General features: G+C 44.0%; 1 protein-coding gene across 3 annotated transcripts in view; it reads left to right on the top strand.

The window, feature by feature from the left end:
* Window positions 1-27,478, top strand: part of LOC306914465 (glucosidase 2 subunit beta-like) — a 227,131-nt gene that overhangs the window by 134,112 nt on the left and 65,541 nt on the right. For all 3 annotated transcript variants that reach the window (XM_079491499.1, XM_079491498.1, XM_079491500.1), the window contains exon 11: window positions 23,595-23,664. In XM_079491499.1, coding sequence (XP_079347625.1) covers window positions 23,595-23,664 — 70 coding nt within the window. The remainder of the gene's footprint in view (window positions 1-23,594; window positions 23,665-27,478) is intronic.

Here is a 27,478-nt window from a genome sequence, read left to right as displayed (position 1 = left end):
TAAGTAGAAAGGGGTCCAGAGAAAGGTTTCAAATGTCTTATCTCTGAAATGCATTTAGCTAACAAGGTGTAACACAACGCCTCGGGCGCGTTCCCCAGGCCGGGCTCTTTGAGCACTCACTTTGGGATGTGGCAGCGGAGCCCAGGATGTAATATACCCGGGGAAATTCATAACGTGACCCCGCTATTTTATGTACATGTGATCCAGCGTCCGAAAACCTGGAGACAGCCAAAGAGAAAACATGTTTGGTGGTAACCAACTGAAAACCTATTACTGGCTGATATGTCATGTGACTGAAACATATATTAACCCATTTTGGGCGGGAACCCCTTTTGGTGTTTCAAGCATTCTGTTATACTTTAGCTATTGAAAAATAGCAGATCTACAAGCTCATAGCGCGCCACTCGGTCTGGCCATATATGGAGCATGTCTTGAGTGTACATGGTTTGATGAGGGCCCAGGTAGGGCCGGGTCTTAAGTTTCTGGCCTGTTGAGAACTCGCCTGCTGCCGGGCACGGCTGCACTAATAACTTTGGGGCAGGCCCGTCTAGAGTTTGAATGGACAGTCAAAAGGGAGACATCGAAGAGGAAGGACGGGTGGGGAGGATCAACATATAGAATGTCAGGAACTTGTAGGTCTGCTATTTTTGAAAAATCGTAAAAATGCGGCACAAATCTTTGAATAGGTATATATTCTTTCAGAGCGAACGTTTTTTTTATTTCGACGTCAGGCCTAAATGGGTTATACCCCCCCCCCCCCCCCACACGGGGGGGCCTCTGGAATGGAACACACTTCAATTTCACCCGCATCAAAATGCGAAACGAGCCCACCCACTGACGAAGGGTCCCAGCATCACACGCGCCCCCCTACTATATCATCCGCGAATTGGGGCTTTTCTTTTTACAGGCCTCTCAGAGGCGTGTGTTGTAACAGACTACTCTCTGAAATGAAATGAGTGCTGCTGTGGTGGCCTTATGAAGCCGAGTGCCCAGATCAAACATAAATCACATTTCTTTTCTCCCTCTCTTCTTATTTTGCTCTCTCAATCTTTTCCCTCACTGTAATTGGTCGCCGGGCTTTTGTGTGCTCAGCAAGTAGAGAAGGATGTGTATTATTTTTTCCCTGAGAAAACAATCCTGCGTGAAACGGTTGTTGTCCTGTCTTACTCTTTGTCCCTTACAAGTGTAAATTGAAAAACTCTTCATGTCACTGGTGTGTTTGAGAGTTTGATTAGCCTGGTCTAAAGTGAGCCAACGAGAACGGATAATACTTTAACTGGGGCTATGTTGGGATTTGTCCCCTATAAGTGAACTGGTCAGCAGAAAATACGATCACGGTGAAAAATGTATTGATTAAATTCAATTAACTCATTTTGGGCGGGAACCCCTTTTGGTGTTAGCATTATGTTATGTTCTAGCTATTGAAAAATAGCAGATCTACAAGCTCATAGCGCGCCACCGAGTGGCGCGCTACGAGCTTGTAGGTCTGCTATTTTTGAAAAATCGAAGAAAAAATCCTTAGACATAGAAACATAGCTTTTTCAGAAAACTGTCAGGATGTAGAAGACATTTTTAGAATCTGATCTCAGGCCTAAATGGGTTAAATTAATTTGATTAAAAACATTGTCCCAATCCTTGATTCTGATTGGCTGATTTCCATTTAGTAGACATGATAAAAATCACTGTAGTGTACTCCTTATATCAGCTTATATCAACCACAGGCGTGTTATTTGTTTCTACAGTGATCCAGCAGCATCCAAGGTAAGGGGAGCACTTGTTTTCCTTACAAGCCCAGACCATGTGGGACTTATCTTGTAATTGTTGGAGCTACCCCACTACACCAGATGGGGCTGATGGCTCTTTTGTCCACACTCTGTATATAATGACTAATTTCCTGTTATCTCATTCATACTTGAAAAAGACCAATACCGGTCGAAACGTTGTATGTCCTGCCTGCTGTGATTGTGAATAATTACTTGCAGCATTACAAAAGTGAGTTGCGAGCCTTTGCTTTTCTTCATATCTGTTAGTATAACAGTTTGGCCCAGCATCAAGATCGGAGGATGTGCGCTGTTCTATTTTATTCTGACTTCTAAGCACCACCCATGTAGGACGGCGAGTGACTGAGGGACTTTGGGTAGGGCTTGTAAGGAAAACAAGCACTCCCCATAGCTCGCAAACCATCTGTGCTGGATTATCGTCTGCAAGACTAAATAGCTATAGGCACTAGGGGTCTCAGTTTACCTCAATTTCATAATGGCTGAGAGGGTCGGAGGTAGAGGGTAGTACGGGTCCATAAAACTGAACCGAGGATATTTAGACCGAACCGAACGGACCCGAGAAACATTCTTATATACCGCGCCGGGCCCGAAACGGAGCCGAGAAGGATTAGATCTGGACCGAAACGGAGCCGAGAAGGATTGGATCTGGTCCGAAACGGAGCCGAGAAGGATTGGATCTGGTCCGAAACGGAGCCGAGAAGGATTGGATCTGGTCCGAAACGGAGCCGAGAAGGATTGGATCTGATCCGAAACGGAGATGATTAAAATTGTATCCGATCATAAATAGATTTGGACCCATAGTGTGTCCGATGCTATATTATGCTTATTTTCACCATGACATGAGACTGCTCGTCTATAGGAGTGTCACCCCCGCTGTGTGTGTGTGTGTGTGTGTGTGTGTGTGTGTGTGTGTGTGTGTGTGTGTGTGTGTGTGTGTGTGTGTGTGTGTGTGTGTGTGTGTGTGTGTGTGTGTGTGTGTGTGTGTGTGTGTGTGTGTGTGTGTGTTGTGTGTGGGGGGGGGGTTATGTACGGACAATAATAATAAAGATAACAGTCGTATAATTAATACGACTGTTATTAAATGAAACAGATTTTAATTTACACCATGTCAGCGTTACACAGTAACACCTGCCTTCATCAGCTAGCCTACACATTTAAACAGAATTAATTAGTCAAATTAGCAGGTTGTTGCAAGACACAGCTGCCTTCAAGTCACTGCCAAATAAAGGACAGCAACCAGCTAATCCACTGGCTGACATTTTGGATATTCATTTTGCTTGTTAATTCATCTATTTTACTTACACACTAACACATTTAGCGATCCCGAATGTAGCTGAGTTAGCTAGATGTAGCCAAAACACTCCTGAGGCGATCGACAACAACGGGAGGTATGATTAATTCTAACGCGACTAGCGACGGGACTGCGATGGGCCGTCAAAAACAAAATCTTTGCTTAGAATTGGACGGAATGATTTAGATCAAGAGTTATTCACGTTTTAAGATTCGCTAAAATATGGGGGAACATTTCCGATGACGTCCCAACCGGAAATTACATCGAATGTTGCGCAACAGATGCTCCCAGCCTGTGGAGCGATGCGATCGGTTTTGATATCAATAAATCTCTGTCCTGAGTAAAATACAAAAATAGTAAATAAATAATTAGCGTCAATGCTAGCGAGCTAAAATTAGTCCACCCTACCTTCACCAGATCACCGGATAATCAGGAAAGACCTCCGAACATCGCACGTTTTGTCAAAACCATGGAGAGCTCTGTAGATTTAGAGTTATTCAGCTTTTTAGTCCGCCTGTATACAAGAAGTGAATGGCAGTGCGCATGCGCAAAACCGGACTAGGATCGCTGAAGAAGGAAAGGCCAAGCAAAAAAAAGTAAATAAATCAGCGATCCGGGGGGTCAGATCAACATAATGAATGTCAGAACAGGTCAGCTCCATATATGGAGATCTAAGGGTGGCAGCGGGGGCAGTGTCTTGAGTGTACAGGGTTTGATGACGTCTGGCCATATATGGAGCGTGTCTTGAGTGTACAGGGTTTGATGAGGGCCCAGGTAGGGCCGGGTCTTAAGTTTCGGGCATGTTGAGAACTCGCCGGCTTCGCCGGCTGCCGGGCACGGCTGCACTAATAACTTTGGGGCAGGCCCATCTAGAGTTTGAATGGACAGTCAAAAGGGAGACATCGAAGAGGAAGGACGGGTGGGGCAGGATCAACATATGGAATGTCAGAATAGGTCAGCTCCTTATATGGAGATGGAGACGTGATGTCACGAAGCATGATCATATATGGAGGCGTGATGTCACGAGGCGTGACCATATATGAAGGCGTGACGTGACACACAGAAAGGCAGGTTTTCATAAATTCATAGTAAATTGCGTCACAATAAGGACTGCAGCTCAGCCCACATATTGTCTATAGCGTGTGACGTCACCAAGAGGGGGGTGGTGTCTGAAAATCTAGGGACGACCCTCTCGTGGGCATTACATTCTAGCCCACATCACTCAGAATAGAGTGACGGTGGTATGTTTTTGTAAATATTGAGCTTGTTTTTGGCGACAACATAGTGAACCAACACCAGGATGGATAGAAAGAACGTCGGGCCCAAATACAGGACAAGGAAAACACGGTGTGAACAAACACGGCTGTGCTTAGATACTTTGTTGAACGTTATGTCTCTGCGCCCATGTGCCGTACAGCCGAGATCCAAGCCATTCTACGTCTTTTTGTAAACTCGTCAATCTGGGTTCCTTGATGCTGTCTCCATGCTGGAAAGCTGAACATCTAATTCCGTTTTCTGGCTCATTTCATCGACGTGACCTGCTGTGGCACTTATTTACTGAGCAAGTCTGCACCATTGTGAGGTCAGTTTAAAAAAAGAACGTATACAAGCACACCTGATAGTCGCTCAATGTAAACAAACCAGACAAGCCAACAAGTGTGGCGGCCGCTACCACATGACACATATGTTGATGCCCCCTCCAGGAGATTTTGGTACACCCTATTGTCTAAGCTCAATGTGTCATTGCATCAGGCACAAACAAATCACTCTCAAATCTAGTTTGGTGAATTGGCCTTTAATTTAGTTGTTTTATTTCATCCAAAATTAAAGAAATTATGGATGAAACCTTACACAATCTTAATTGTCCTGTATGGTGTTCGAAACAAATAAAACATTTAAAAAGAAAGAAAGAAAGAATCTTAATTGTCCTCATGTAGTTTATAGCTTGAATTAAGTAATCAAGAAGCCAGAATTCAAGTGGCTTACGGTTTGTTAGCATGGCATGTAAAAAATCACACATGCTGTGCAGTACGTGTGTGAAGATGACAGCGTCCCCATATTCTCCTCTCGGGTGGAGAAGAAGACCATCTGGGACTGTGTTTGCGTTAGGCAACGTGCAATGCTCCACCCCCCCCCCCCCCCCCCCCCCCTCTCTCTCCCTCTCCCTTCACACAGTCGCATGGCATCATGTAGGGGCTAATATGGTTTCTAATTCTGGACCTTGTTGATCGGAAATGGCAGGTCACACTGTTTGCCGTGTGACTCTGAGAAGCCTCACTGGAAGCAATGGTGCTAATAAATAATTGCCTCCTTAATAGGAGGTGACGTGTCACATATATGATGCTGTATTAAGAGGCAACAAGTGTTCTTTTGGGGGACCTTCCTTGACATCTCGTCTCATTGCTATAATGACAGCTTTGACGCTGCTATACATATGACACCATCTTGTGGATGAAATGAAGAATCAAGTATGGAATCAGTGTTGTCAAATATGTTGTATATCACAGTTGACTTTTTAGGATGTCCATGGCGAAGGTGCATGGTTACAAAACACATTATTTTATTCTCAGCACCTGAATGTTTCTCTGCCAATACAACCCTGTGTGCAAAGCTGTCTCTCTTGTTCTCCCTTACACACTTTCTCCTTCGTACAGTACACGCTAGTGATGCACGGTCTGGCTCGTTGCCTGCAGGTCCCGCGGGTTGACCCAGTCCCCCCTCTCCCTCTCCCCGCTCTCTCTCTCTCTCGCCAAGGAATTGAATTGACTGCTGGGTGAAAAGCCGATCGGTAGGCTACTTTTTGTTTTTGCGGGTCGCGGGGCGGGCGGGTCGTTAATTAATATATTGTTTCGCGGGGCGGGTTGGTGCGGGTTGCCTCCCATGGCGGGGCAGGAGGGGCGGGTTATGAAAAAAAGCCAGCCCACACATCACTAGTACACATGCACGCGCGCACGCACTCACGCACGCACATAATCACATTGGCTCATCCTAGCCATTTGTGCTAGACCGTCCCTCCTCCCACTCATCCTACTGATTGGAGTTGTCAGAAGTCAGGGTGTCAGAGGAGACGATATCAAATGATAAAGGAGAGCAACAGGTGATAGAGCTAGAGAGAAACAGACAAACACATTTAGATATACTGTAGGTCATTTTCTGATTCTGCATTGTCAGAGATAAAACATCTCGGTAACACTTTACTTGAAGGTCAGGTCTATATAATGCATTATAATCACATTCTAAAGTGTCTTAAATACATTTTATAGCTGATGGTAAATTGCCGCATGTGTGAATCGCCGCATATGGAAAGCGATTAAAAAGCAGTGAGGATACAGTTTCTTACTTTATAAATATAGACATGATGTCCCTGAGCACAGTGGAGAATGACGGATTAAATTACTGGAACTGATTATAACGTGCTGGACTCTAGGTACAAACTCTGAAGCAGAAAACCCCTGCACTGCATTATCTTTAAGAATGCAGGTGCATGTTGGACATTCACTTTCTATTAGTCTGTAAAACATCTTCTGCAATGTCCCCGATGCTCTCTCTCCGACCAGTCCACCTCTAGCCTTTATGCTCCTCAAGGACCCCTCGGCAGTTGTTTAACTGACGTAACCTCTGGTTTCTGGGGGGGGGGGGGGTGGGCTTTTTACCAGGCTATATGCAATGCCCAACCCAGTGTAAGACAGCTGGCTTTACAACTGATTCAGTTTGTCTTATTAAGAAATCAACTCTTTGTATTCATTGTATGCCCGTGTCGTTTCTGTTTGAAATGTGTTTCGTGCATGAATGATTCTACATAGCACCACACTGTCTCTAGCTCTTCCAGTGTTATGTCCATATGGTTATGTCCGCATCATATTTAGCGAGCCTACTGGTGGTAAGTGCCATTAGAACTGCACCATTGGTGCTGGGACCGATGTTGCTCGTCACTGCGCAGTGCTTGTGGTCAACCACTAGCCGGCAGCGACACACACAGCGTAGCCTCCTGATCCTGGTATTTTAACTTGATTATTTTATCTGTTTGATGTTATAAATTATTTGTAGGCCTAAAATTGATGAGGGGAAGGGGAGAATGTAATCAAGCATGTAATGCCCATTACTTACTAATCCAGATTACACATTTTAAAATGTACTGTAAATCGTTTCTACTCTGATTAAGTAACGACGTTACATGTAATCCGTTACTTCCCAACCCTGCGCCCAGCCCTACCGCCAACATGTGAACATCTGTGTATCGGCTTGTGCTTTCCCACTCGCAGCATGTACAACCGTGCCAGTGAAGAGCGTTCAATTTATATTCATTATTCATCAGTCAGCTGCCTTGATTTCACTGATTGAATATAAACCAAATCTCCAAGCCCCCTCCTCATGTCCCTGGGGAAAGCTCAGTGCCTTCCCTTAGCTACCATACGTTAATAGCTGTGTGCTACAGCTATGAGTTGATAGGGACGTGTGTGTGTGTGTGTGTGTGTGTGTGTGTGTGTGTGTGTGTGTGTGTGTGTGTGTGTGTGTGTGTGTGTGTGTGTGTGTGTGTGTGTGTGTGTGTGTGTGTGTGTGTGTGTGTGTGTGTGTGTGCGCGCGCATGTCGTGCATGCTGTGCATGCATGCACGTTTGTTTGTGTGAGCATATCTTGTTTTAGGTTAAATGGAGCTGGGTTCATGGCAAGAGGGCTTTTGGGATATGAGCAGAGAGCGCACATCCATTTGATTGGGTGAATTCCAGAAGGACTTCCTCCTAAGGAGTAGGGTGAAGGCTGGCATAATGGTTGAAAGCCCTGGGCCCTATTCACAAGATATAGATGCTTTTGCCTCCCTCGTCCTCATGTCTGCGACTGCGAGTGGGTAGTACAGAATTGAATACTGTATATGTATCAGTGTTGATTTCGTCAACTAAAACTAAGACGAATTTTTTTCGTCGACTACCTTTTTTCACTGACTAAAACTAAATGGAAACTAAATGAAAACTAACTAAACTAACTAATGATGACTAAAACTGAGACCAACAATGTCGTCAACAAATAAAAACTAGAGTGTTCGGAAGGTACTAGTGGACAAGAGATCCAGTATAAGTTATTTTACACTTGGTTGCATGCTGAAAATAGCCGATCTACCAGCTCACAACGCGCCGCGCTGCGATGCGTTGTGAGCTTGTAGATCGGCTATTTTCACAATGGCATCAAGGCCCGCCAAAATACATTTTAGTCGACTAAATCAAACTGCCAAAAACAACACTGGTATGTATTCACAGATTTCTGTGGAGGACTTTGGGACATGTTCATGTTCTAGTCTTGTGCAGTTTTGCCTTGCGCAGTAGCCTGCACCCGCAATATGATTGCAGTGCCATTATTTTGCAGTACAGTGGCCAATTGTATCTATCTATACTAAGCATTTGATACAGTTACACATATCATATATCATAACGCATAGCGAAGCAAGCAGCCAATATGCAGAAGATGGTGTAACTTTCAACAATCAATGCAGTACTTACTGTATTGAGACAATTTCCACGATTTTCGTTTATAAACAGCTGGTTCCACATTTCCTGGGCATGTAGTTAACACCTAGAACGCCCGGGGGTATTTGTAACCATTAAATCAGGACGCCCAGCGATTTGTTTCTTCAGGGCCCATTTCAAGGTGCACAAGGCGCCATCTTGGATGTAGCTGAAGTAGCTACTGTAGATGTAGCCAAAACACCCCCGAGGCGATCAAAGTACTGTATGATTACTTCTAACGCGACAAGCGACGGGACCACGATGGGCCATCAAAAACATGATCTTTGGTTAGTATAGGACGGATTGATTTAGAATCTAAATCAATCCGTCCTATACTAACCAAAGATAACTCTTGATCTAAATTTTAGATCAAGAGTTATTCACGTTTTAAGATTTTCGATCTCATCCACTAAAATGGAGGGGGACCACTTTGGATGACGTCCCAACCGGAAATGACATGACATGACAATGACAATGTTGCCCAACAGGCCCTCCCAGCCTGTGGAGCGGTGCGCTCCGTTATGGTATCATTAATGTTCAGTCCTGTGATGAATCTCGTCCTGAGCGTAACTATTTGATAGGACGGAGACCTCCGTTTACGCTGCTCAGGGTGTTAAGCTACTTACAAGACAATAGAGCGTCGCAGTCCCGCCCCCTACCATGGACCAGGAAATGAATCCCAATGCATTTTCCCCATAGACATTTCATAAAGTATTTATTTAAAGACGGTTACGCCACGGACAAAGCCAACTCGAGTCGTGACAACTCATGACAACACAAACAATATTTTGGACCAAACAAATAATTAGAAAGTAGAAAAAAACGGCAGGTTACAACACTTTTTTTGTTGTTTTTCTTCTTTGTAATTATTTGTTTGGTCCAAAATATTGTTTGTGTTGTCATGAGTTGTCACGACTCGAGTTGGCTTTGTCCGCGGCGTAACCGTCTTTAAATAAATACTTTAAGAAATGTCTATGAGGAAAATGCATTGGGTTTCATTTCCTGGTCCATGGTAAGGGGCGGGACTGCGACGCTCTATTGACCTTGATACCTCCACTCTCCCTCCACCCTTTCTAGATTTGGCTCCAATCAGTGTTAGTGAGAACCACATAACATGGAATATCACACTAACAGTTATGCATGGCCGAGCTAAGAATTGAAAGAGAGAGGGTTGTGTGCGTGTGTGTGTGTGTGTGCGTGTGTGTGCGTGTGCGCGTGCGCGTTCGTTTGTGTGTCGAGACATTGGCCTGGCTATCTTTATCTCTAACCATAAGCAGACACACATACGCACAGGCTCACAGGCAGTTTGTGCTCAAATTGTTTTGGGCACCTGTCATCCCATATTATAATTAGCAAGTGGACGTCTAAATAATTGCCATCAGGCTGCGGATGCTGTATCAGTGTTGGTGGGCGCGGCTGCTGTCTGTGTCCCTATAGCCTCCAGTTGGGATATTATTTAACCCATTTTGGGCGGGAACCCCTTTTGGTGTTTTAAACATTATGTTATAATTTAGCTATTGGAAAATAGCAGATCTACAAGCTCATAGCGCGCCACCGAGTGGCGCGCTACGAGCTTGTAGGTCTGCTATTTTTGAAAAATCGGAAGAACGACTTACATAGAAACATAGCTTTTTCAGAAAACTGTCAGGATATAGAATCTGATCTCAGGTCAAAATGGGTTAAAGTGCCCTTTGAAGTGGTGCCCTCTGAAGGGTTCTAAATCAGTTGTGTGTGTTTTGTAGTGCTTGAGTCTCAGTACAGATACCCCTGATCAAATATCTCTCAACTACTACAAGTATTAACTCATTAATTGCCATGTTTTGACTAATTAATTCTTCCGTCGCTGCCAGTGTTTCTCAGTCAAGTCAATTCTGAAGGCCCTGACGTGACCCATGACGTGAACCGGATGTAAACTGATGCTGTGTAAAGTAAAGTGACGGGCGATCGTATTTTCTTTCACCCGGAATATTTTGTATTACCGCGATCATCGGTTCTGTAAAAACACGATCTGGGAAAAGAATCCGAGATGAATTCATTTCTAAATCTGATAACGGTGAGCGTTGCGATGCGCTACCTGTCCACCACTGGTGTTTGTTCAGTGTCAGCACCTGGGCTGCAAGACACTTTGGGATGGGCCTGGCCCATTTGTTATGTCCACACCTTTGCACGCACGCACGCACGCACGCACGCACGCACGCACGCACGCACGCACGCACGCACGCACGCACGCACGCACGCACGCACGCACGCACGCACACACACACACACACACACACACAAAGACACACCATGTGATTTTAATTGTGACATTGCCAGGAGAGAAAGTGGTAAGATGTCCAGCCCAGTGGGGACGGAGGATAGATGTAAAAGTAAACGAAGCAGATGGGCCTGTCTTGAGATGTAGGCTAAATAAACTCCTCTGAGACATGAAGATTGAATAGCAACGGTAAGCCATTATATGTTTCAGCTGTGATTTAACCACTTGAAATTAGAAGATCTACAAGTGCACAACACGTCACAACTAGCCGTGTTTGCACTGTAAGCTTGTAGATTGGCTATTTTCTATGAAGGGATTTGGTGTATGAGGGGAAAAAGGAGAGAAGTATACTCTGGTTTTTACCGGAACACATAGCATCATCTCATATTCTGTGGAAATTAGCAGGTGCAGTGGCATGACTGGCATCGCCATCTGCTCATCATGTATTTGTGCGTGTGTATGTTTTTGTGTGAGTGTGCAGCTTGTTTCAATAAAGAGCTATGCTTGTGGGCTGGTGTTAACTATTCCAGAGTCTATCATCAGTGCTCATGTGACAAGTTGACTCACACTTCTCCTTGCCCCCCACCCCCACCCCGATTAGACAGATGCAGTGCAGAGGCCTGTGTAGAACAGGCACACACACACACACACACACACACACACACACACACACACACACACACACAGCCTTGAGATGGGTAACAATGCTGGTCACCGTTAATAAAGCAAACCCCGCAAGTCACATGGTGTGTATTGAGGTCACAGGCAGCATCCTAAATTTATGGAGTGATGCCATGCCATGGATTAGCCAAGTATTTGGCATTGGGTTTACAGCAGCAACAGCTGCTGGCTCTCTCAACCATCCACTTTCCAGAAAATCATCTGAAGGGCTTCTTCGACTCACCCCAACCCCCTATCCTTATCCTCCTGCCCCGTCCTCGCCTGCATTTCCCCCACCCACACTCTTGTTCTGCAGGCTACCTCTGTCATGCTAGTACACATCCTGTGATGCTATCTGCACACGTGTGTGTGTGTGTGTGTGTGTGTGTGTGTGTGTGTGTGTGTGTGTGTGTGTGTGTGTGTGTGTGTCTGTGTCTGTGTCTGTGTGTGTGTGTGTGTGTGTGAGTTTGAGTTTGTTCCCCTGCAGTTTTCCATTTTGTCCGACACATCCTGACAAACACCCATTTGGACAGAGAGACACAAATAGAGTTCTGGTACAGGTTACGGGCCCTGAACCTTTGATGTTGGCTATGCTGATGATGCAGTCTGGTGCTCACTGGAGTCACACAGTTTCTAGCTTCTTACCACGTGCCTTCCCAGTTAGTGCTGTTCATAGTGCCCATTCAAAAGAGGCCCAATGGTGCTGTCCATGGTGCTGACTTAGAAGAGGCTGAGTGGTGCTGTCCATGGTGCTAATTTAGAAGAGACTGAGTGGTGCTGACTTAGAAGAGGCTGAGTGGTGCTGTCCATGGTGCTAATTTAGAAGAGGTTGAGTGGTGCTGACCATGGTGCTGACTTAGAAGAGGCTGCGTGGTGCTGTCCATGGTGCTGACTTAGAAAAGGCCGAGTGGTGCTGACTTAGAAGAGGCTGAGTGGTGCTGTCCATGGTGCTGACTTAGAAGAGGCTGCGTGGTGCTGTCCATGGTGCTGGCTTAGAAGAGGCTGAGTGGTGCTGGCCATGGTGCTGATTTAGAAGAGGCTGAGTGGTGCTATCCATGGCGACTGCCTAGGATGACTTTGAACTTTGAATAGAACGTTGTAGTTATTGGCTCATTAAAAAAAATCATCGCTACCTCGTGGTTACAATATTAAAAGGATCCCTGGCTAATAAGACAATATGCCTTAAAACATTAAAATAAAAAAATAAAAACACCTTTCATAAATAACGAATATTTCACTCAGTACTGCTCCTGTCGCAAGTTGATGATGTCATATATATGGTCTAGCCCTATGGAATGTATGGAATGCATAATTATGCTAATAAAAAACAACATACTACTTCCTATAAGGATAATATGAGTATCAAAGCAAACATTTAAATCCTTTTTTTTTTAGCATGTGCATTCCATATATTCCATAGGGCTGGACCACACATGGACATATGACATCATCAACTTGCGACAGGAGCAGTTCCTATTGAGTGAAAGATTCTCTATTTATGAAAGAATTAAAATATTTAAGGTGTTTTTATTTTTTAATTTTAGTTATAGGGGTCAAGTATATAGGGCCATGTGGTCTAGGCGCATGCCACATATAGGCTTTGGCCGGACCGTGCGTTGCGTGTTGCACGTCTCCCCCCTTCCTGTCTATCTTCACTTGTAACTCAATAAAGGCAAAAAATCGAATAACAAAAAACTAAATAATAATATAAATAAAATATATATAGTAGTCCACACTGCTGACTTTATTCCACGCTGTAGTTTTAGCTGCTCAATAGCGGCTTCTAACCTGAAGAGCCAATATTTGCTATAAGGCTTTTAAGCTACTAGTAGGCGTTTACAGCTTAGTGTCTGTAGAGTCATTGTCCCCAGCCAACATGCCATGTAATCCCAACAGAAAAAGTCAAGAAGTAATATTTATTATTATTATTGGATTGTGTATGCCTAAGGTGCTATTGCTGTGGTGGGGCAGAGGTGTCACTGAGGTTCCCTGAAGAAGACCTTTATATTCGATATACAGCTCATAGCCAATGACAATAAATAGCGAATTGCTTTTAAAATCTTTGACAATTGAGTGTGTATGACGACTGGTACCTTTCAATAAACATGGGACGGCGTCACTGCCGTGGATCAGAGCATAATTCTACATAGTGTAACCCCTGCACTAGGTACTATCTAGTGCAGGGGTTCTCAACCTTTTTGGCCGGGGACCCCCGGAAATGCTTTGGCAATGTCTCTGGACCCCCGCCCCGCCCCCTCCCGACCCCCAATATAAATTGACTGCTACAATAACCTTAATAATAGAGACAATACACCATAAATAAATACTGAAACCAGATATAATCATTAGGGAAGGTGTATGCATGTACTATGTGTACTATGTAAACTCTTCATTTCCATTTTCCAGCCATTCAGTTGCAAAAAAATATATATATTTGGGGACCCCCCAAAATAATTTGGCGACCACCAAAAACAACCACCACACTAGATAATCACACTATTCTAGTGTGATTATCTAGTGTGGTGGGTTTTTGTGGTGGTGGTTCCTTCTTTTTTTTTTAGATGTCACTCCTTGGAGTAGGCTTGTATAAACAAATTAGCTTTGTACATCCTGTGTAGAATTGTTCACTTTGGTCCAATTTAAGTTGCAGCTAAAGACATGAATATCTTTTTTTTTGTATTAAAATACTGAAAAGATTAAGATATGAACAGTTGTGTGGCCACATCTGATTACAACCGTGGACTCTTTCCTAAACATAATCCCACCGTGTCATTTCAGGTCGATGTGGTCTCTCTTAACCTGTGGATACGCCTACACTGTTATACTGTTGAACAGGCAAACCTCTGTAAACATCATCAGGCCAGCCACTCCTACACTGCTTGCTTCCCAAATGGAAACGCTTAAACACGTCGGTGCACATCAGGGCAGTGGAGGAGCAATTGAAACGGCAGTGTCTTCTTGGCACTCAAAATGAATTGACAGGTTAGGCGAGGGAGCTCAAGTGGGTAAGAGGAGGATGAAAGAAAGCGAGTGAGGATGGGGGAGAGGGGGGGGTGGAGGGGGGGCGCATCGGCACTCTGGCGAGTTAGAAACCCTGGTGGAGTTGGTGTTTAATTAACAGTTCTGTTCAGCACCTTCCAAATTAGCTGCAAAATGTTAAGCAGGAGAGGGGCTTGCCATTAACGTAGCACTCAGCATGACCCCTGACCCCCCTGGCTAAGGGTGGCGTGTCCTTGAAACATAATTGCGCTCACCTGGAGTGCTAGTTCGACGAGAACGAGTGCCGGAGGATCAGGGTGAGAGGGAGAAGGGGCGAGGAAGGCTGCTTTCGTTGCATTGGTGGAATAAAAGTCTGCTATATACTACCACAACTATCTTCCCTTTCGCTAACCTCTTCGGTTAAGCTGCTGCGAGGGTGCAAAGATCTGCCTCTTGCTCTCCCTCAACCTTGCTCCTGTGTGCCGATAGCCATGGGAGGAATGTATTGGATTCTGCCTAGAAGAGGGATAAAGCAATTAGCCCATTTTCACATCTCAAGTGTTGGAATTCTGATTTGAGTGGCTGCCAGCTTTCTGTCTCTTATGTTGACCGAAATAGATTAGTGTGTGCGTGCGTGCGTGCGTGCGTGCGTGCGTGCGTGGGTGCGTCTGTCTCTCTCTCTCTCTCTCTCTCTCCCCCCCCTGAAGCTATGAATGTTTGGCACCACACCAAGCTGATTCCAGATGAAGATGTTTTATGAGACAGTGCAGATGACTACTCTCCAGCGTGCAGCCCTAGTTCTGTTGAGAGCTCTTGCTATCACTATGCACAAACATGTCCATCACTCATTCATTCCCCCAAGTGAACCCATTTTTACAATGCTATATATCAATCTGAGCCAATAGGGGTGGTTATTATTATTGTTGCTATTATTGTTGTTTTTTTTAATCACTTGAATACAACTATCCGTCTATACATTTACGGATGCGCTAATGTGTTTATTTCGGTCCTGGGCATAACTTTGCATCCGACCAATTGACCTCAAAGTTGGCACGTGTGTGACCGTGCCGAGTTTGGTCGGATCAACGGTTTCTGAAAAACTACGTACCACGTATATCTGTATCCTTCTGTCGGGTCTGTGGACGATAATAAATAAATCGAATAAAATCAAACATTTCAACATGTTGATTATGGAAAGATCTCTTAATTAGAAGATATTGACGGAAATGATCCACAATCCCTGTCCTTACACGGTCAAAACAAAAACTCACAAAATAAAAGAGGGAGCGCCCTTCCAGGGCAAACTGGATATTTTAGTACTGTAACAGTACTAAAGTATCATATAATCTGAGCATTAAAACAATAAATCCACAGTGAGAAATCAAACATTAAGAGAATCAAACAGTAAAATTACAAATGATGTAGTCATTTCAATAAAAGTATGTGTTTTATGAAGTGATTTAAAAGAAGAAATCATTTAAATCAAAGCATTTGTTGTGTGGCAAGCTGGCAACAGAGACAGCATCCACCCAAAACCCATCAACTTGTCACAACTCAAATCAATTTGTCAACAAAGAACGATATAAGTCATTACTCTACTTTGTACCTCAACTGCAGACCTTCCTATACCTGCTTTCATAATTCACCCTTGGAGTGTTTTGACCTATCATTCGCGAACGTATCCAGAACACTGTGTGGACATGTCGATTCATACATGCAGAGACGCCTACGCTCTCTGATGTGACAGTATGTCGAGGGATGATAGAGCTACCCCGGAAGGGGACCGTGTCATGAGGAGCAGAGAAGATGCAGAACTAGGTCGGCTCTTGGGCGTTTGTTACATCATACACATTCATAAACAGCACCCTGTTGTTGGCGAATGAACTCGCCAACCCTGACCAGTTGTTTGGTCTTGTCTATTGGGCACTATTCAGAGGGGTTTTCACCACCTTAGCACTTTTGGGGCTTTAACCCATTCTGACCTGAGATCAGATTCTAAAAATGTCTTCTACATCCTGACAGTTTTCTGAAAAAGCCATGTTTCTATGTCAGTGGTTCGATTTTTCAAAAATAGCAGACCTACAAGCTCATAGCGCGCCACTCGGTGGCGCGCTATGAGCTTGTAGATCTGCTATTTTTCAATAGCTAAAGCATAACATAATGCTAACACCAAAAGGGGTTCCCGCCCAAAATGGGTTAAATTCATCCTACCATCCTACCTAGGCTGCCTAGATTGTCTTATTACCTTTGGAGCATACGCAAAAGTATTTGCAGCTTTTATCCACGAAAGTCCGGCGGAAAATAGTCCCATGGTTTGTTGTTGAAGAGAAAAACATGCCGGCATTACAATGCGAAACAAGAACAGCCTCCACAGCATGATGTAGTCCAAACAAACACACCGTTCACTTGCATTGAGCTCATTTTCCCAGAAGCCCTAGCAGCCCACAGCATGGCTTGATTTCCGGTTTCGTCATCATAACGCGACGGCCTCGTCACCAGGTCCGCGACACATCCGCTCTTTCTTTTTAATTATAAAAAAACGGCGAATTGAACACATGAAACAAATTTGCGGGTTTAGCGTATTAAGCGTTGGATTAAATAATTCAAAGCCCTTAACCCATTTTGGGCGGGAACCCCTTTTGGTGTTAGCATTATGTTATGCTTTAGCTATTGAAAAATAGCAGATCTACAAGCTCATAGCGCGCCACCGAGTGGCGCGCTACGAGCTTGTAGGTCTGCTATTTTTGAAAAATCGAAGAACCACTGACATAGAAACATATTTTTTTCAGAAAACTGTCAGGATTTAGAAAACATTTTTAGAATCTGATCTCAGGTCAAAATGGGTTAAACAGGTTTTCTTTAATGGAACAGTTTGATGTATATGAAGAACTAAATCCAAGAAGTCGTGCTTGATCTTTTGTTCCCCAGCGTTGCAGACAACAAAATACTACGGCACTCTTTAAGTGGGGAAAAAGGCAAGAGCAAGACGGGGAGATGTTGCAATGCTGCCTGGTCTGAACCATTATGATATATCATATAGTAAGAGAAATCTATGAAAATCTGGGAACTAAATCGTTACCAAGAAATTTCTTCACCAATGTGTTTCTAAAGGTGTCTGATAACATGTACTAAAAGTTTGAAATTCAACTCCTGTGGGAAATTGAGTTATTAGCATAATATGTGACCATACCCTTAACATCCTATATAAGGCAAAAAAGTCCAAATTTCATCATTCTTTAAGTAGCATGTGACATATGAAACTAGGGGGTTTTCATGATTCTGAATCCATTCCAAGCATTAGTTTTGCACAAAAAACACTCCTTGGGAGGAAAACGGCCTCACAAACGTGATGAGGTCAGCACATTTGGTCAAGTGGATATGGCCTAATTTAGCCCAAGGAGTGTTTTTTGTGCAAAACTAATGCTTGGAATGGATTCAGAATCATGAAAAGTTCCCAGATTGGTCAAATACCTGATAAAATGCCCTTACTAATAATATGATGACAGGAGAAGATCATTTCCACCTTTGCATGGTAAAAAACTATAACCAATTCAAAATGTTATACCACTACCGAACTGATCAGAAAATCATTATACAAGAAGTATATAAAAGGCTAATACATCAGAATGACTACATCAGAATACATTCTGGCGCGTAAACAACGGTTCTAGTCATTGGTGCAACAGTGCTTCAGCAAATTCGATTCAAAATCTATTCAATGCCATTTCCTGCCGTGAATGGACCCATTCTTATGGCCCGGTCATGGCCTGCTTGTCCTTCTTCTGGAAAGTTGAGCGATGGTTTGGGAGAGTGAATAGAGAGAAATTAATAGTCCAAAATATGATAGTATATCTGCCAGCTACCGTTGCACACTCAACCTTAATACTATCAGACACTCTTAACCCATTCTGGGCGGGAACCCCTTTTGGTGTTTTAAACATTATGTTTTGCTATTGAAAAATAGCAGATCTACAAGCTCATAGCGCGACACCGAGTGGCGTGCTACGAGCTTGTAGGTCTGCTATTTTTTGAAAAATCGTGAAAATATTTATTTCAGTAAAACTGGAGGATTTAGAAGATTTTTGTTTAAATTTTGAGGTCAGGCCTGAATGGGTTAACACAGCGATTATGCATTCAACTCCCATCAGAGGGTTCTGGATTTTTAATGCAGTTGAATGCATAAAGTACGGGGAATTGTGAGCGTGGGAAAACTGTGCTGCTGTATTTCGATGGAATGAACTTTATGTTTAACCTACAGAGTAAATTCGGGGGTAGTTTTGACAGGTGGCGTCTGAGCGCCAATGTACAAACCCCCTCATGTTGTATCTACTATGCATGCACACTGCACCGCCACTCAGTGATAATACCACGTTTGTCGTATTAATTTAGCTGATGGCCATCGTTTTCTCGCCAACAAAATGAAATAAATATGTGAGGAAATGTGAGTAATGTGTACCTTTGGGCGGCCCACTTTGATGTGAACAGGTGCTTATGCCATTTAGACCTGAGTTAAAAACATTCACTTTGAAAGAATGCCACAGACGAATAACAGTCTAAGTCCACACTATTGATCCATAATGTATAAATGATAGATAAGGGTTCAGGACAACGAGGCCTTTTCGTGGAGGGGTCAGTCTGAAATTTGGACTTAGACTGTTTTTCGTCTGTGGTACTCATTTATTATTATATTCAAAGATTTGCACCACATTCTTACGATTTTTCAAAAATAGCAGACCTACAAGCTCGTAGCGCGCCACTCGGTGGCGCGCTATGAGCTTGTAGATCTGCTATTTTTCAATAGCTAAATTATAACATAATGTTTAAAACACCAAAAGGGGTTCCCGCCCAAAATGGGTTATTATTGCGAGCGCTGGTCCTGTTGACAGTCAATGAAGGAGACCCTCTTGTTCAGTGAAACAAGCTGTCATAAACATTTCATTATGGAAAACCCTCAACCAACTCCCCCCCTTTGCCCCTCCCCCACCCCACCCTTTCTGGCTGAACGAGGTGTTCAGCCGACGTGAGAGAGAGGAAGCGGTAGGCGGGCGAATGGGATGAGAGACAACGTAAGAGATGAAATGGAAATCAAAGAAGGAAACGCAGTGGGGTAGAAAGGAAAGGACACACGTATACGGTCTATAAACATGAATAAGGAAATAAGACGGTAAACTGGAATAGGGAAGAGGGAGAGTCTTAGAAGTGGATAGACACGTACCGGCAGTGACAGAGATTGAACGTGCTGCCAGCCTGCATATTAAAGAGCAAGCTTTTCTACAAGAAACAATGCCCTATTGCTTGTGTGTGGCCGATGCTACTGTAGATGTGCTCTAGTTAAAGGTTCCTGTTGCTTGCTGTACAGTATATGTGGGGTTTAACCCATTTTGGGCGGGAACCCCTTTTGGTGTTTGCATTATGTTATGCTTTAGCTATTGAAAAATAGCAGATCTAGTGGCGCGCTACGAGCTTGTAGGTCTGCTATTTTTGAAAAATCGAAGAACGACTGACATAGAAACATAGCTTTTTCAGAAAACTGTCAGGATGACAGGAAGACATTTTTAGAATCTGATTTCGGGTCAAAATGGGTTAAGGGTAGGTATGCCACATTTCCTTTGTTTTCCTTCGAGCGTGACCGCGGCACACACCACCGCAGGACTCCCTGGCTGCTATTTTTTTCCTGCGAGCTGCAGAGAAATTGCCTTGGCTATTGATCCGTTCCCATGTAAACAGAACATCCCTGGTCTTTGGCTCAAGGTATGTGTATGCACAGGGGGATTTCAGACAGGAGATGGCATATACAGTACACCTACAGTACAGTACAGTACAGTGCAATCCATGTGAGCCAACATTATGAAAACGTGCTATAACACACACACGTACGCACGCACGCACGCACGCACGCACGCACGCACGCACGCACGCACGCACGCACGCACGCACGCACGCACGCACGGCACGCCTAACCCAACCACCCTCCATTATTATTAGCTTAGGATCACTCCTCCAATCATAAGCGGCTGGACTTCTTTAGCCCTCAGGTTATTTTGGAGATGCAGTGGCTGGTTCAGAACTGCAGAGAGCGTACGTCCAGAAGGCTCTGGGGCCCTAGCTGTGTGCTCCCTAGCTCTGGGTAGTGCTGCACGCCTGGCTGCCCTCCACGAGTCCCCCGCTCTCCTCACTGTCACCGACAGCACTCTCGCCGTTACGCGACCGCGCTGCTGCAAGGGGTCAAAATGTCACGCACAGGGGGATTTCTGCTTCTTCTTTTCAACATCGCTCAGCCTCCTCGCTCTGTGTGTGTGTGTGTGTGTGTGTGTGTGTGTGTGTGTGTGTGTGTGTGTGTGTGTGTGTGTGTGTGTGTGTGTGTGTGTGTGTGTGTGTGTGTGTGTGTGTGTGTGTGTGTGTGTGTGTGTGTGTGTGTGTGTGTGTGTGTGTGTGTGTGTGTGTGTGTGCGTGCGTGCGTGCGTGCATGCGAGTGAAAGAGAGAGAGTATGTGAGAGACGGTTGAAGAGAGAGTACGCTTGTGTGTATGCGTGTGATTCTGATGGAGCTTGAGGGGGTTGTTGGGTTCTGGTGGGGGTTATGGAAAGATATGCCCTTCTCTGTGTCATAAAAATAGGCATTACAGTGCAGGAAAATCACAGCTCGCCTCTTGGACATACAGTACCACATCTGTGCTTGGTTCGGCAAGAAATCGTCGCTAGGGGACTAGTTTGTGTGTGTGTGTGTGTGTGCGGGCGGTGTCTTTATGGACGACCAGCTGAGACCACATGCGAGGAACATGCTAATTGGTATTCAGGCCGGTGCCCTGACAGCCTCCGACACAGTCCTTGCACATAGACACAGGCGGCGCACGCGCACTCCAGACTAGTCTCCGTTGCCACGCAGCCAAGCTGGCGAGGGTTCACTCCATGGCGGTGTCAAACGTGTGGTCTTCCAGAAGCACCAGTAAATCCCCAGGACCACCGGCGCAAGACAATTAACCCATTTTGGGCGGGAACCCCTTTTGGTGTTAGCATAATGTTATGCTTTAGCTTTTGAAAAATATCAGATCTACAAGCTCATAGCGCGCCACGAGCTTGTAGGTCTGCTATTTTTGAAAAATCGAAGAGCGACTGACATAGAAACATAGCTTTTTCAGAAAACTGTCAGGATGTAGAAGACATTTTTAGAATCTGATCTCAGGTCAAAATGGGTTAAACTGAAGGTTTCTCTAACTCTCTTCACGTCCACATTATCCCTCCTTGCACACGGCCTCTTTTGTCTCACCTCGCTCCTTCATTTCTGACTATTTCTGCCGGTTCGTCACTGCTGTAAAGGTTTTTTGTCCCTCCTGTTCGTACTTAAACCATTCAGGCCTGACGTCGAAATTTAAAAAGAAAAGTTGTCTAAATCATGACAATTTTCTGAAAGATTTGAGGCACATTTTAACGATTTTTCAAAAATAGCAGACCTACAAGTTCATAGCGCGCCACTCGGTGGCGCGCTATGAGCTTGTAGATCTGCTATTTTTCAATAGCTAAATTATAACAATGTTTAAAACACCAAAACGGGTTCCCGCCCCAAAATGGGTTAATGGTTAATGTGGTTAAACGCTAACGTGACATGGATGCGTTCCAGGTCTCAATGGATTAATCCCCTGTGTGTAAAGAGACTGCAGCCACAGTGGTTCAAGTGTAGTGCATTCAATAATGCACTACACTTCGTGTTCCAGGTTTGGAAGTGAAGTCACACTCACGGAAAGGGCATAAATTAAGCAGGGTTTATTGTAGTTAACCAAAACGAACTGTCACGAATGCCAACCCGGAACGTAAGTGGCACCAACATGAAGAGAGAACTACACCAGGAGTAACAGAATGCTCTTTACTTTGAAAGTTTAACAAAAGGTTTTGCCTCACATGGCACAAAAACATAACTTACAAGAACAGCAAACAATCTTCCAGGAAGCACAGGGGAAAACGCAACTGGTAAGATGCAACACAGAGTCAAACAAACCAGTCACTTAACACATTTTGGGCGGGAACCCCTTTTGGTGTTAGCATTATGTTATGCTTTAGCTATTGAAAAATAGCAGATCTACAAGCTCATAGCACGCCACTGAGTGGCGCGCTACGAGCTTGTAGGTCTGCTATTTTTGAAAAATCGAAGAACGACTGACATAGACACATAGCTTTTTCAGAAAACTGTCAGGATGTAGAAGACATGTTTAGAATCTGATCTCAGATTTGGGTAAAGTAGCAATGTCAATCATTAGTCCAACTGCCCACAGCCGCACTCCCAGGTGGAACAGTCTCTCAAAGCAGTATGGGGAGGGGAGACACACTAGGAAACGGTACGGTACGGTATGGTACAGTACAGTACAGTACAGTACAGTACAGTACAGTACAGTACAGTACAGTACAGTACAGTACAGTACAGTACAGGTGGTACCCAAAAATGGCTGCTGTTCCGTGAAAGCAACTAAGTTCCAAGAATCTAGAACAGACCCAGTTCTAGAACCAAAGTTATTTTGGTGGAAAAGGGGCCTGCGTAAAGAATGCAATTCAGTTCTGAGATCTTTAAACCATAGGAAGCTCAGTAATAACATCTGATTGTCTTTTTAAGGTTCCTGCAAATCAGACACTCCTATCAGTGACGTGCGTGAGCTTTCATTCTAAGTTCCTGAAACATCCCCGGTTCTGCCGCCCAAAAATAATTGAAAGTACAGCAGTTGATGATCTACACTCCTCACCTGTCACGTCTCTACATGCTAGTAACGACATGGGAACACGGCAATGTGACAAGGAGAAACAAACAGATTACCCTGTTGTAGTCACATCTCTCTCCAAGTCCCTCTCATTCAATTTCCTCTCTTCTCAGAAAAGCACAACTATCACTGCGAAATGACTAATTGAGCCCGCGGGCCTTTCAGCTGCCACCACACCTGGAAATGGTGTGTGTACTTGCGCGTGTGCATGCGTGTGTGCGTGCATGTGTTTGTGTTGATTTGCAGCACTGTTCTTTTCCCAGGTATGGGAGAATGCAGTGCTGCTCTATACCAGGATTACCACAGTTTGTTGTAACAACATGAAGGCATAGCCTACAGACGCAACAACGGCATTGATGCTTTGTCTGACCTTTTTCTTTCTATAGCTGCAGAGAGAGAGGCTGCAGCACTGAAGAAGGTAGAGGAAGCATACGAAACTGCAAATGCTGAAATTAGGTAAGAAAAGAACAACAAGGGGGTGGGGTGGGGGGTGAGCAGTTATAAGTTATTTGCAACGGTCTTGTCTGTGGCTATTCCTGCTTTTGTAGTTTAGCGTCCCCCGTGGACCAGACATTTGCAGCTCACCTGTGCATGGCAGCGAGAAGGCAGGGTAGCGTGGCAGGGTATAAACCACGCCTTAACCCATTTTGGGCGGGAACCCCTTTTGGTGTTAGCATTATGTTATGCTTTAGCTATTGAAAAATAGCAGATCTACAAGCTCATAGCGCGCCACCGAGTGGCGCGCTACGAGCTTGTAGGTCTGCTATTTTTGAAAAATCGAAGAACGACTGACATAGAAACATAGCTTTTTCAGAAAACTGTCAGGATGTAGAAGACATTTTTAGAATCTGATCTCAGGTCAAAATGGGTTAAAATAGACCCTGCACTTCTGCACCAGAGTAGGGAAGTAAGCAGCACCGTAATGAGTATTCACTGTGTGACACCCCTGCAGGGGCATTTTTATGCAGGACAACAAATGCTACTGGTCGCCTACTGCGTACTGGTGGGTAGGATTATCCTATTCAAAACTTACTTTCAGCACAGCACACTATCAGCCAGGCAGGGCATGAATAATACAGAACTTTTTCCGTGACAAGTTCTCAACACAGGTGTGTAACAAAGTGGCTGACAAATATACAGCGTTATTATTTTGTTCAAGCGGGAATAAAGTGACATTCTGTCACACTGCGAGGGTAGTGTGCTTAACCCATTTTGGGTGGGAACCCCTTTTGGTGTTAGCATTATGTTATGCTTTAGCTATTGAAAAATAGCAGATCTACAAGCTCGAGTGGCGCGCTACGAGCTTGTAGGTCTGCTATTTTTGAAAAATGACTTGACGACTGACATAGAAACATAGCTTTTTCAGAAAACTGTCAGGATGTAGAAGACATTTTTAGAATCTGATCTCAGGTCAAAATGGGTTAATATCCATCCACCAAATTGTCCATTATCAAAGTGCCATATGATTCTGTAGACTTAAATGATTCCCGGGTTAGTTTGACTTTCCCTTTTATTTCTTATTCTTTTTTTCTTCTTATTCTTTTTTTTTTTTTTTACATTTTCTACTGAGGACAGATAAAAAAAAAAGAAGCATAGGGTGAGGTTTCCTATTTTACAAGCCTTTGCTCTCCCTCACACGTTTGCACAGAGCTCAGTGCCAGCCAGCAATAGGCTGGTAAGTACTACTGCAGCCTTGAGGCCTGCAAACTGTCCATTACAGGAGGGGAGAGATATGAGACAACCGCAGAGATAGCAGTTACTGAAAGGTCAAGCCCCCCCCCACGCCCCCACCCCTATAAGCCTGCATGAGCACAAGCAGAAAAAAAAGAGCTGCCTCCAGTTGCTCTATATTTTCATTTGCCACCTTGCCTCCATTGCTCCTGGTCAAATTACTCATGTGCCTCCCTATCTATCATCTATGCATGATGGAGCCCAAGAATATATGGCCATTTTCTCTTTCTTTCCCCTCTCTCTCTCTCTCTCTCTCTCTCTCTCTCTCTCTCTCTCTCTCTCTCTCTCTCTCTCTCTCTCTCTCTCTCTCTCTCTCTCTGACCCTACGTGGGGTACAGGTACTGGTTATATGTGTATTCCATAGACCAATGTGTCATTAACCCATTTTGGGCGGGAACCCCTTTTGGTGTTAGCATTATGTTATGCTTTAGCTATTGAAAAATAGCAGATCTACAAGCTCATAGCGCTCATAGCGAGGTCTATTTTTTAAACATAGCTTTTTCAGAAAACTGTCAGGATGTAGAAGATATTTTTAGAATCTGATCTCAGGTCAAAATGGGTTAATGTCTCCCTATTTTCTTACCCTGTGTTTCATTTCTTTGGCCTGTCTGTGTGAGAGGCCACTTTCCAAGGATGTTGATCCAAACGCTTGCGTGCGCGCCAGTGTTGTTTTTGGCAGCAAATTTAGATTTTAGTTTTAGTCGTAGTCTCTTGAATAGTTTTCATTTAGTTTTAGTCACATTTTAGTCACCTGGAATGTTTTATTGTTAGTCTAGTTTTAGTCAACTAAATGTCATAAGATTTTAGTCGACTAAATCTACAGTTGATTTAGTCAACTAAAATGTGTTTTGGCGAGCTTTGATGCCGTCGTAATGACTGATTTTGCACTTGCTGAAAATTGCCGATCTACAAGCTCTCAACGCGTCACACTGCGACGCGTTGTGTGCTTGTAGATCGGCTATTTTCAGCATGCAACCAAGTGTAAAATGACTTATACTTGATCTCTTGTCCACTAGTCCCTTCCTAACATTTTAGTCTAGTTTTTATTTGTCGACAAAATTGTCAAAATATTTAGTCTTAGTTTTAGTCGTCATAGCTTAGTTCATTCATTCAGTTTCCGTTTAGTTTTCATCAGTGGAAAAGGGTAGTCGACGAACATCTTTCGTCTTAGTTTTAGTCGACGAAATCAACACTGGTGCAATTTACAATTTACATTTACATTTACATTTACATTTACATTTACAATTACAATTACAATTTAGGCATTTAGCCTTGACATTAGGCAAGAACAAAAAAGCATGGGGATACATCACATATAAAATGCATTTATCATGAAACATGCGTAAGCTAAGAACGTAACTAGAACATATCTATATAATGACACTAAACATATAAACTATACATACGTATATACTATACTATGCTATACATATGTACTATGAAGTGCTATGACTATATACAATGCAATTATTGTGCTGTCTACATGACTTGCTATAAGTCTGTTGCAAATGCTATCTAAAAAGTGCTATCTGGTGCGTGCGCAACATGACCCTTTCACATACAGTACCCTCCGCTCTACACTGCCTAATCAGTATGAAAAGGAACCTGCCCTCCTCCCCAACCAGTTGTTAACCCCATTAGCAATTCTGCATTATAAATATGGAGATGAACGGCCAGCGCTAGCTCACTGAGAGATAGGGCTCAGTTCCCTTATATGTGATTAGTGAGGAAAGCTGCTCTGGCCGGCACTGATAATTGGTAGCACTGCATAGCAATGGGCCCAAGAGGAGCCCCTCATCAACAAGCAGCCCCGATGAGCCAGTCACTCAAAGACACAAGTTCCCCCTCCGTCAGCATAGCCAAGCATCATCTGAAGATTATTAAAGTATTATACGACGACGTCCATAACGGCAAACAAAAAAGACAGTCCATTGGTCAGTCTTCGATTATAATAGCGTTATATTGTGTGTTATTTATCACACATAGCATTTCGTTCTTCGTGAGGGGAGTGGTAAAATGACAGAATGCGATTACTGGACCCCAGAAAGGTGTCCCAGTCCCAGACCACCAGCTCCAGACCACCAGCTCTGTCTACAGTATCTCTCTGTGATGTTCACTCCGCTCTACCACCAGTCCTCCTTCTCGTCTCGAGAGCTAAAGTCTTTATATACAGTTGTATGTTTAGTTGTAGATGTTTACAGAATTATTCATGTCCTTACTAATACATCAGGTTATCTCTATCCCTTTGGCCTTTAAGCTTATTGGCTAATACACATCTCAGAGTAAAAAGCGGCCATGTCTTTCCTTTCCTATTTTGAAGGAATCCTGGGAATGATTGTGTTAGTATAGTTCAGACTCGGAGCATGGACATGACACAGCATCTCTCACACAGAGTATTGAACACAGTTTGTATATGTATGAATTATTTCATACAGTATCAATATCAGCCCTAGGGCGAATATCAGAGCAGTCAGCACAAGCTAAGTGGCACCTTGTGCTGAGTTGTCACCATGTCCGAGCTTGCCGTGGAAGCAATTCA

The sequence above is a fragment of the Electrona antarctica genome, assembly GCF_951216825.1.
Source record: "Electrona antarctica genome assembly, chromosome: 21".
In the NCBI taxonomy this organism is placed as follows: domain Eukaryota; kingdom Metazoa; phylum Chordata; class Actinopteri; order Myctophiformes; family Myctophidae; genus Electrona; species Electrona antarctica.
The sequence above is the reverse complement of the archived record's forward strand: the minus strand, read 5'-3'. Positions and strand labels throughout refer to the sequence as shown.